General features: G+C 36.4%; 2 protein-coding genes across 2 annotated transcripts in view; both read left to right on the forward strand.

The window, feature by feature from the left end:
• LOC109224958 overlaps positions 1–2,660 on the forward strand; it is a 6,547-nt gene extending 3,887 nt beyond the window's left edge. The window contains exon 7 of the mRNA XM_019389535.1: positions 1,838–2,660. Coding sequence (XP_019245080.1) covers positions 1,838–2,331 — 494 coding nt within the window. The 3' untranslated portion in view covers positions 2,332–2,660. The remainder of the gene's footprint in view (positions 1–1,837) is intronic.
• Positions 3,890–7,500, forward strand: LOC109224959 (B3 domain-containing protein At5g42700-like). Its single transcript, XM_019389537.1, has 7 exons — positions 3,890–4,199; positions 4,321–4,416; positions 4,522–4,556; positions 4,673–4,841; positions 5,776–5,982; positions 6,212–6,321; positions 7,212–7,500. The coding sequence occupies exons 1-6, from the start codon at positions 4,065–4,067 to the stop codon at positions 6,272–6,274; spliced, it is 705 nt and encodes a 234-aa protein (XP_019245082.1). The 5' UTR covers positions 3,890–4,064; the 3' UTR covers positions 6,275–6,321; positions 7,212–7,500.

The following is an 11,723-nucleotide window of genomic DNA, read 5'->3' on the forward strand; positions in this document are numbered from 1 at the left end:
CTAATATTACTACACCAAGAGTCAAAACTACCCCTATTGTTTGGTAAATGGTTTACATTTACCCTCTGCCTATCTATCAGTCCAAAAATAACATGATGTCCGTCTATAAGTCCAAAAATATACAATATGTTATTTTTATTATTGAAAATACCCCTATGTTTAACGGCAGCCCATGTGGACCTTCAATTAATGCGTTGGCATCTTTTTACTGGGCCACATGGCACTCTTGTCCCGGAAACAAAATATAGGTTTAATTCGACCCATTAATCGGATCCGGCCCTAGTTTTTGTTACTCGGGTCAAATTAACAGCATCTTCATCCACAAACAAATCTTCTGGATTCCTCAATACGGCATGAATCACTGTCACCAAAAATCCTACTGCTACACCAATGAGCAAAAAATTTAAAATTCCTGTGAACCAAACAGCAATTGCAGAAACAATCACGAGACCTAAAATCACAGCTAGAGCGCTAATTTGGTGTGCCCTATAACTTGCACCGAGTGACCACTGACTGCAACTGGTCTCATGACGCTATGAAAACAAATTTCATATGAGATTCTGTTTTATTGGTGAGCAACATCTTTATCTTGGAAAAATTAAAAGTTTACCAGTTGACTCCTCCACCCCCAATCCAACAAGAGGAGGTAAAGAACACTTTCATTGTTAATTTGTTCTGCTCATTTATGAACAGAAAAAAGATTTACTTTATTAAAGAGGAAAAGGATTTGAAAAAAAAAATAGAGAGATGAAAAGAGAATGGAGACATCATGTTTCTCACCTGGAAAGTCAGGGAAGAGAAAAAAGAAAAAAAGGAGAGAGAGTCGAAGACAAAAGGGTTGCCGGCAGCAGTTTTTCGGACTAATACTCTATTGTGGTCTTTTTAGGCGGGTAACAAAAACTAGGGTTGGATACGGTTAATGGGTCTGAAATTAAACCCAGATTTGGTTTCTGGGACAAGAGTGCCACGTGGCCCTATAAAAAGATGATAATGCATTAATTTGAAGGCCCACCTGGTCTGTCGTTAAACATAGGGCCCCTATTTTTATTATTAAAATTAAATAGTGTGTATTTTTGGGCTGATAGATGGATGAAGGGTAAATGTAAACCATTTACCAAGCAATAGGGATAGTTTTGACCCTTTGCCGATATTACTCTATTTGCTATTTGGATTCTGATAATTAATGTCAGTAGCGGACCAGAACATGACCCTCATGATATTTATCTTTTACACATTAGTAGGAGGAGAAAGAATAGAACTTCAGATGAAATTATATAGTAATGGCCTGTAGATGTTGATAGTAATGTGCTAACGTGCTTAGGAAAGACTGAAAGACCTAGTTTCAAGAACTGGAGTCACATATATCCACAAGAATCTTGTATTTCTGTCCTCAGGCTCTCTTTCCGTACTTCCCAATTTCCAAAGGAGCCTTGTTGACATCTCCAGTCGATTTTCCATTGCAATCGATCTATGTCTCTCTTGGCATTTTCTGAGATCAAGCATATCTTTTTATGGAATTGTTAGAGACATCGACGTTTCACTAGGATTCCTCAAGTTGTAATCAGATAAGCAGGCTCTCTTTCTGTACTTCCCAATTTCCAAAGCAGTCTTGTTGACATCGCTGGTCGATCTTCAGTTGTAATCATCTATGTCTCTTCCTGTCATTTTCTGAGGTCGAGCATTTTGTTTTACGGAATTGTTACAGACATAGACATTTAGCTAGGATTCATCAAGTTGGAATCAGATAGTACACATCATATTAAGTATATGCAGGTTTTAAAGCTTTTTACAGTCGTGATTTTGATGAAACTCTTCTATTGTGGCTTGTATCACCCAGGTCATTATCGGTACCACCAACTTGAATACAAGGCCGCAGTGACTGAGGTTCTTGGAAAAGCTGCTATGATCTATTCTCAAAGAATTCGTCAACTTGAAGGGGAGAAGATGGGGTTGGAAGGATCACATGATGAAATCTCCGAGCCTCTAGGCAATCTTAGGCAAGCCGCTGCTACTGCAAATCAAAGCTTCCAGAGAATTGCTCTCGAGTTGAACGACCACTTCTTTGTACCGAGCTCTGTAGAGTATCACGAGGGAAGTAATGTTGGGTCAGTCCAGCACGAACAGAAAGAACGATACATTCCTCTTCCAAGCCCACCAAGAATTAATGCTCATGGTGTTCTTGGTCAAATTTTATTTGATGTGTGTGTCCCAAAGGTTGTTGAAGATTGGGACGTAAGGTCATCGCCAACTTTCAGGAAAGCATCATTTCCATCGTCACGAAGGCATTCACCTTTTAATCCTATGAAATGCATTCGTCGTTCAAGATTGTAGGATTTGCAGTTGGTGATGCGTAGCAGCTTGCTAAGTGAAGAGAAAAATGACATGGGATTATCAAGAATACACAAACATGAGAATGCAATGGAAAGAAAATGATAATTACTCTTATCAGGAATAAGGTTAATTCTCAGGAATTCAGAGGTTCATTACTTAAAATCGGCTAAACAGTGACCTAATTTTGGATAGAGTTTGATATGTAAAAACAAATTTACCAAGTGTTACTTTTTCTAAGCTTGTCATGTTCATTTATTGCATTTACTCTGATTGTACAGAATTTCTCACTTTGCTCATTTAGAATATAAGACAGGCTAATCTTGGGTTTATCTTTGTTCTTTCCAACAAAGCGCTCCTTTTAACTGTATATCATGCGTTATGATTATACTGAGTTTAAGTTTGGACAAAATGACATGAATATACTTGTCGGTTAATTTGGATTTTGTTGCATGGATTTGACTCTTTATAAGTAAAAAGACATTAACCGTAAGAACTGTTATAATTATCATCAAGTTCTTTGCGCTAAACAACAACATAGGAACTTTGGCGTGACTAGTAAATTTGTTGCCATGTGACCAAGAGGCCACGGGCTCGAGCCGTGAAAATATCCTCTTGCAGAAATGCAGGGTAAGGCTGCGTAACATAGACCCTTATGGTCTGGCCTTTCCCCAAATCCCGCACATAGCAGAAGCCTTAATGCACCGGGCTGCCCTCTTGTGTGAGCCTGCTCGCATTGTTGGTTACTCGGTCAACTTAAATAAAACGAGTTAGTACTTAGTAATGATGATGAATTCTCAGTTTCTCACTATACAAAAATGGCTTCGAAGTATAGGTGCGTTCATGATTCATATGGTGCAATAACAAGGAGCTAAGGGGTCTTTGGTACAATGGTGAAATGGGTCAGGATAGTTAATTTTACTATTTTAGTGAAAAAATTATCTCGGGATTAGCTAATAACCAAATATGAGATAAATACAATCTCGAATTCTATCTCGATATTATTATCGTTATCCTTGTACCAAACGATCCCTTATCTTATTTGTGCAATATATTAAGAGTCCGTTTGGACATAAAAAAAAATTTCAATTTTTTTCAAAAAAAAAGTTCACTTTTATTTGAAATTAATGTTTGACCATAAAATAAAATTTTCAATTTTCACTTGAAGATGAATATTGGAATTTTTCAAAAATTTTAAAACTACAGAAAGGTATTTTTTAAAATTTTTACTCAAATCACTCACAAAATTCAAAAACTAACTCAAAATTATATTCATATCCAAACACAACTCTAATTTTCAAATACCATTTTCACTTGAAAAAAAATCATTTTTTTTTTATATTTTACAATTCTTATGTCCAAACAGCCATAAGTAAGAACTGATTTTCTTTTCCATCAAGAGTAAAGGAAATTTTATTTTACCAAAATGGAAAAAGAAGATTTTGAAATCGCTAATTTGGCGGTTTGATTAGACTTTGCCCAATAAGAAGCTAAGTTCCGTACACTATTCAAGAAATGCAGAGGCTAATCTCGGGGCGGGTAGCAGGGTGGGGGTGGGGTGGGGGTGCGAGACTGAAGTGGTATTCCAACGGTCGACTCTGCTCTCTCTACTATCTATAAGAAATGTCTCTTTGTTAAATCTTCTCATCTCTATCTTTTTCAATCTCTTGTAACATTCAGAATACAAGGTTTTTTGTCAAAAACTCAAAAAGATCCAGAACCAGAAAAGCCCAAAAATGGTGATGTCGAAGGTCAAATATGAGAAGTTACGCCAACAGCGATTGGAAGAAAACAAAAAAAGAATGGAGGAACTCAATCTCCCTTTGCTTACTCAAGCTCTCAAAATTTCCTCTTCCCCCAAACCTTCTCCTGTACGTTTTTATTCTTCTTCTTTTCTCTCTTTTTGCTGTCCTCCATTTTCGCTATAATTTCCCAAATGATTAACCCACTTTTCTCTTTTTATTTTTTGTCTATTTTTTTGGGAATTAATAGATGAAGAAGGTGAAACCTAGGATTATCAGAACAGAGCTTGTTTCAGTTCGAAGATCACCTCGTGTTGCTAACAAACCTGCCCCTGAATACAAAGAAGTATATTTTCTTCTTTTTTTCCCCTTTTGAGTCCGAAATAGATGATATTCTGGCTATGTTTGAATCATATTTTACTAAATTTATGTACCCATTTTTGGAGTACAGGTGATTTATTATGAAAGGGTGATGATACCTAGAAGGTAATACTTTATTTTAGTTTGTAAAAGGCTTTCATTTTACCCTTTTGCTGCAGGTGAAAATGAAAAAGCTTACATATAAATATGTCGTGTAATGCGTTCAATGTTTGTTTGTTTAGGATGTCCACTCCAAGGAAGAGGGATTCGTTGAATATGGTATATGCTACGGACGAAGAAAGGGCTGCTTCGATAGAGAAAGCAGAGAAACTTGAAGCAAGTCTTGGACCTGACTATCCTATATTAGTTAGATCAATGCTTCCCTCCCATGTTTCTGGAGGTTTTTGGCTGGTCAGTTTTAACCTCTTATGGTTTTACATACCGGCATTTATTCTAAGTTATCAATCAATGCTTATTAAATAGAGTTGCCTGCAATTACTTTTTACGTGGTGTAACTGTGTTAGTAATATTTTTTGCACTGTCGGTGCATACAACTTAAATTTTGTCAGTGTTGACTCTGTGGGCAGGTAAGTAGCTAAAATTTAGGTCATCACATAGGATAACTTAACGATTTGGAAATCAGTTGTATTAACTGCTCATTCAATGAAAAATGCTGCACCTAATTACAAACTTTATAGGATGATCCAACATTCAGAATGCCAAGCTAAAAGTGGAATTATTGCTCAGTTCTGAAATGAAATAGGTCCAAATAAGGTGGAAAAATACAAAGGATCCATATAGCCAACCCAACTAGTTTGGGATTGCAGCGTAGTTGATTGATGTATTGATTCAAAGAAGTGTTGTCTTTGCCCAAAAATTTTATAGATTATATAGTCCTCTTTAGAAATCTATCACTTTACATTTCCAAAGAGTTCAAAATTATGGGCCAAAAGAGAAGTTCACACTTACCTCTAAAAGTATAAAGCGCCCAATTTTAATACGATCAATGCAAAAAGATTTTAACTTCTATACACTTAAACAGATTCTTACACTATCAAGTCACCTAAAAGATAACTATACGAACTGTTTGTCTGCCTATAACAAGCAGAACTACTTACTTAGAAAATAAAGCAATCAACTTGCTAAAGCTTCTCTTTATGTCTCTGAAAGCATGCTATAGGTCACATAATGAGTTTTGCATACTGTTGCAATCTTTTGAGGGGTTTGCTTTCTATTCTATAGTTATGGTTAGGATTCTAATATCAAACTGCCTTGCAGTTACGATAATCGAATCAATTAGAATGAACAAGGAAGATGCTAATTCATTTGCATCTCATGAATGCAGGGTCTCCCATCTAATTTCTGCAGGAAGAATCTTCCAAGAAGAGATGACACTATCACCTTAATAGATGAAACAGGAGAAGAGTGGCCAACAGTATACTTGGCCCAAAAGAACGGACTAAGTGGCGGATGGAAGAAGTTTGCTGTGGATCATGACTTGGCCGATGGAGATGCAATTGTGTTCCATTTGATACGCCCTACAAAATTTAAGGTGACCCTTTTGAATATTAAGGATGTTTGTAAGTTTGTCATTGAGCATCTTTAGCTCAAATTTCATGTTCCATACCCTATGTTCAAGAAAGTTGAGAGATGCAACATTGTCCAATAATATGTTCTTTCTAATGACAACAGCTCGTTGACACGAGTACAATGAAAGAAGCAGATTATTCAGGGAAAGTAATTTGAAGTTCTGAACTGTATCTCTTTTCCTTTCTCTGTAGGTGTATATCATAAGGGTAAACAATGTCAGTGAGAGTGAAAGTACTGAAACCTCCACAAATTAGGGTACATATCTACAAAGGCTCAAGCAATGAAGCCTTTCGATATCCAGGTACGAGGACTTTAAAGAATCTTGATGTCTTTTTTTTGGTTTGCAGTAATATTTTCAGAATATAGTGTTTGGTGATATGACAAATGACGATATAATTTATCATTCACAAGCTGCAGACTCTTTAAGACTCTTTCCATATGTAAACTCCAGAGACATATTGCTTCTAATACATTAGTTTATATCAAAGTGACAATGAAAGAGAGAAGCTTTCCATTGGATTAAAGTCATATATGTTTTACGCTTACTATCTACTGGATTTGAAAATTCTGAAACTTGCTCCTTATTTTTAGGAAGTTGTCATTTGTCCAAGTCAATAATGAACTTCTGCAATTGGTTTGTTTGATCTGAAGCCAGATTTTCAGGGGAAAAGGCATATATAAGTACATCATTTATACAATAGTCTAATGGACAGATTTATTAATGTTCATATGTTGAAGTATGACTTTTCATCTTATTCATAATTTTTAAAGATACAACTTGCAAATGTTGACATGCTTGTGTTATAGTCTGCAGACAACTGTAATTACAGCTAGCTGCTTGAACAAAATATGCTTCATATTAGCAATATTAGCAACTAGTTAAAGGGCAGCACGGTGCTCTAAGCTTCCGCTATGCGCGGGTCCGGGAAGGACCGGACCACAAAGTGCAAGAATAACTATAGAACTAAGTGTCACTTTGAGCCCATTAATTGTAGATGTTTCTGTAGGTAGGAGATAGGAAACATGATCTCACATATATATGCTACTAGAGATTATTGAACAACATATAGATGATGTGAGGGCCACTATCACCCCAACCCCCTAACTCTACCCTGTTAAATATGTGGTCACTTTCTTGGTTGTCATTGGTCATGTTTGTCTCTTCTAATGAACAACTGGTGACTTTTGCAGGAGATGAGAATGTTGCTGCTCACTTTTGTTTCTCTGTCTAATATTTTGTCGGACAAGTTTTAGTAGATCTGTCAACAGCACAACAACAAGGAGGTTGATCTAGATTCAGAAACAAGTCATTGAAAAATGATAGTAGTAGTTTAGTTGTTAGTAGTACATAAAATGTAGGAATTATGTTATTTGTGCAACTCCGTTATGCTCCTCCTTTTGACGTGCAAATTGAACAGTTAATGTCATTTTTCTCTAGCTTATATTAATTAGCCTTTTTGGAGAAAAATTCAGCTGGCTCCTTTGTTATGTTTCACTTTTATTCTGAATATTATTTTGGTTGAACACTCGTAAATATGTTTCATGACAACTTTGTAATGACAAAGTTATATACACACGCTTAGTATAGAAAATGAACGTCATGCAGTAACAAGTTAGGTGTAATTTACCAAAAGATTTGGTGTATTGAGGTTAAAATTGAGAATTAGGATAGAAAGTTGGTAGGTAATCGAGCATTTTTTTTTCCTTTCTCAGACCAATATCAATAGTGAACGTATGGTATCACTAACACTTTGTAATGAGCGTTTTTCTTTTTTCTTTTGTTTTTGTTGGCATAGTGTTTGATTGCTATCTTTTGTTTTAGTTTTCTTAATATTTGGTTGTTGTTACTACTTGTTGTCAATACTTTTCATCTTTTCTTTAGCCGAGAGTCTATAGGAAATAATTTCTCTGCCCTCCCGTAGAAATAAGGTCTTTGATAAAGGATGAAAAGTGCATGTTTTGAGTGTGTTTGCGGGAGTTCACACCGCTTTTGAAGTGAAAATATGTTCATTACGTGTTTCTTATGCGTAGGAACAAACTTATGCGGAAAAGGATCAAATAGGAGAAAAAATTGGTGAAGAAAGAACTGAAGAGAAAAGTCCCAAACAGCGAAGCGAGGTTCACTTCGCCAGACCGAGATCAGAGCAGAAGAAATTAGGAAAGTTCCGGACAGCGAAGCGAGGTTCACTTCGCCAGACCGTCACCGGAGCAGAAAAAATCAGCTTTTCCAATCCGAATTAGGAGAAGGAAAATTTTCCCCATACAAACCCTAGTCGCTATAAATACATCTTAAAACGTGCTTTTAAGGAGAGACACTACTTTGGAGGCAGAGAAGACTTTGGGGAGGCAAGAACACGCTAAGAGCAAGAAGGAAAAGGATTCAACTTCACGTTTTTCCCTCTTTCTTCCTATATTTCCATGTATTGGTTATGAATTCCAGTATTGTAGTTTTGCATACTATTATGAATAGCTAATTTGTTAACCTTTTGGAGGATGAATTCTTGTTATGTTTTTTATATAATTGAGCCGTTGGATTTCTTTACTTATTCAACTATGTGTTTATTGCTGTTGATTGAATGACCATCAATTGATTGTGACTCTTTAGTGTGTACTGCTCGAGAAAGAGTACATATTTAGGTAGTTGTTGAACAACATTACTCCTAACGTATGTGGGAGATCAATACAGAGGGTTTAAAGGCGAAATTAGAGATAACGAAACCTTGGTGCGACCGTAGTGAGTGGTGAATTAGTTCCAGCTAGTGTAGTTCGAGAGAATACATCTAGTGAATTGTGGTAGTTTCTCGAGAGAGACTTACGACAACCGAAGTACTCACGATCAGTAGAGAAAACGTAGGCGAAATTTATAGAAGGCATAGCGGGAAGGATTCCGACAATTGGAGAAATCATAACTCTAGACCTCCTTAATCTTGTCTTCAATCCTTATCCTTGTTAATTGATAGTTTTACTGCTATTTAGATTTGTTAGTTAATTAGGTAAAAATAAATATTATAATCTTTATAATTAGAAAATTGTTTGGACTTGTGTTTCTTAGCGATACTGAACAACTGTAGCTAAGCCTTAGTTCTCTGTGGGAGTCGACTCCGGACTTGTAAACCGGATTATATTTGCAATGACCGCGTAGTACTTTTTATAAGGCATAGTTGAGCGTGATCAAATTTTGGCGTCGTTGCCGGAGAATTAACGGTGTAGTTGTAGGTGTACGTTGCTAGGTTTCAAGTTTGAACTTTTATTTTTATTTTTTGTATTTGATTTTCAAACTTTTGTTTTACTTGTTAAATTGAGAAACACGACATCTTGGAATTATGAGAGTTTCGATGTTGGTAATTCTACTATTGATCTTCCTAATGCTTATTGTGGAGAAAACCACCACGGCAAAATTATCAAAATATTCATGAGAGCGAGTTATGCGCACCAACTCAATCTTATGTGTGGAATGTGTGGGATATATGTGGTGGTCAAGATGGTAGCTTTCATGGTTGTGCTTATATATTTTATCTTCTCCCTACCCCTTACTTTGTTGGTTCTTCTTTTTCTTATGAAGTTAATAGGAGCAAAGAACCCATGGACGATGACCTGAATTAGATCAATGATATACTAAGGTGCCTTGTGGAACAAAATAATGAGAAACAACTGCACATACAAAGGCAGGATGCTACTATTCACAACCTGGAGGCACAAGTGAGTCAACTAGTTGAAGCATTCAATGCTCAACAAGCCAATATTTGTGATAGTAGTCAAGAAGAGCATGAATTAGATACTGAAATTAAGGTGCTAATCCAGAGTAGAACACCAACAATCTAACCAACTAGAATTTGAGGATGCTGATGTTGAAGAAGTAATACTAGAGTCAACCAGGGACGTTAAGGATATAAATTTAGTTGACTCTAGTATGATTGGTGTCGAGGATGATGAAAATCTTGAAGCTCATGTATTTGAGCGCGTTGGACCTCATTCCAAACACTTCTCTACATTATGTTCGGACAGTGAAATAGGAATGGATCTTTACGAGTATAAAAATAAATCCTAGGAAGAGGTAGATAAGCCTTATATTTTAAAATTTTCAAGGCCGTCTAGGCAAGGTGAGACTCCTCGGTAGAGAGCCAAAAAGTGCATGAGAATTTATTTAATTTTTGGCTTACAAGAATTTGTACCACCCCAAGAGCATAATCAAAAGCTTGAGTCAAAACTTGGGGTTCAGTTCATAAGCTCAAGGTGGAGGCAAAAAGTGGTTTACGTCGTGCCGCGACGTTAAATCAAGCGCTTGTTGGGAGGCAACCCAACTTTACTGCTTTTTTTATTGTAATATTTTTGTAGTGTTATTTTTTATTTCTCTAGGAGCATGGGAAGCAAGGCTATTGGAAGAAAGCAAAAACAAGTTATATGGTTAGAACTAAGTGTGGGGTGCCCGTACAAAGAACCAAGTTTAAAAGAAGTCTGAGTACCCCATGAGCTGCTAATGCTTCAGTCTTTGGCCTACCAGGGAGTTTCTTTTACCTTCTTATATTTATGAGTGTGCATTGGGGATAATGCACAATTTTAAGTGTGGGGTGAAGAAACTATTTGGATGTTCTTATCTCTTGGTTTTTCTTATGGCCACGGTTCTTTTCCAAGGGATGACTCTTTGAACCTAGTAGTAGTTTTTTTTAGGTAGAATTTTTATAAAGTTTTGGACTTTTCCGACGATGATTTCCTAGACAGTTTTCTTGAGGGTTTAAAGTGCAACGAAAAACATAAAAAGATTTTCATTTTTTTCTTTTTGAATTGATAATGGAATGAGAAGAAGCTTGAGTAATTTGTGCTTTTGACATATTTTATATCGGGGCTTAGGTCTAGAGCATTTGAACTAAGTACTTTCTTCATGGTCTTTGTAATTACATGCCTTGAAAATACGTGTGGCTTTCGTTTTACACCGAGGCTCATCTTTTGACTCTTGTGATTAATGCCAGTGTGCTTCAATTTTATGATGACTCTAGTTGCTTTAAATTGAGAGTCGGGTTCGAGCCGTCCTGAGTGAGTCATGTGCTTCGTGTGAGGTGAGATTTTGGTGTACTTTGTGATATCCTTTCTAGTCTAGAACTTGCCCCATGTGCACGTCGAAGTGAAATGATTAAGTCTTGTAAGTTTGGGAAGTGATATAGGCGTTCTTTGATTGACCATTTACCCCATTTGCCTACCAGTAATATAATTAATGGTCACCCCTTTTGAGCCTGTAGTCTTTGTTCTTAATTAAATCTTGTTGAACCTTTACCTCCTAAAATACTCAAGTAGCTAGAAGAGCAAAGAAAGAGATTGGGTAGCTTTTGAGTGAAACCATAGAAAGGCCGACAAGGTGCAGTTGTGTATAAACAACAAAAGGCACTAGCCGAAAATATCAAATTAAGGAGAGTAAAAAAAATAACACCTCTATCTTTGTGTGGGCTAGTAAATATCTATATCTTGATGTGCTTAATGAAGAAGGGCCTAAATGTGTATGGTTTCATGGCAAGACATTGAATAGGTCATGACAAGAAGGTGTTTGGAAGTGAAGTGTAGTGTGTTAAAGTGCTTAGGAGGGTTAGTCACTATTTTCTCAAATATATCCTACCCGTCCTTTAGCCTACATTACAATCTATAAAGTCCTACTTGATCCTAGACTTTGCGAGCTTAGATTAGTAGAGACTTATATTACGGGCAAGCCTATGG

This window comes from Nicotiana attenuata, chromosome 4 (genome assembly GCF_001879085.1).
Source record: "Nicotiana attenuata strain UT chromosome 4, NIATTr2, whole genome shotgun sequence".
Taxonomy (NCBI): Eukaryota; Viridiplantae; Streptophyta; class Magnoliopsida; order Solanales; family Solanaceae; genus Nicotiana; species Nicotiana attenuata.

Excerpts from the sequence above, each read along its gene's own strand:
- LOC109224959 (XM_019389537.1), top strand. The coding sequence starts at position 4,065 with ATGGTGATGTCGAAGGTCAAATATGAGAAGTTACGCCAACAGCGATTG. Across the intron at positions 4,417-4,521 it reads CTGCCCCTGAATACAAAGAA|GTGATTTATTATGAAAGGGT; the intron begins GTATATTTTCTT and ends TTTGGAGTACAG. Across the intron at positions 4,557-4,672 it reads AGGGTGATGATACCTAGAAG|GATGTCCACTCCAAGGAAGA; the intron begins GTAATACTTTAT and ends TTGTTTGTTTAG.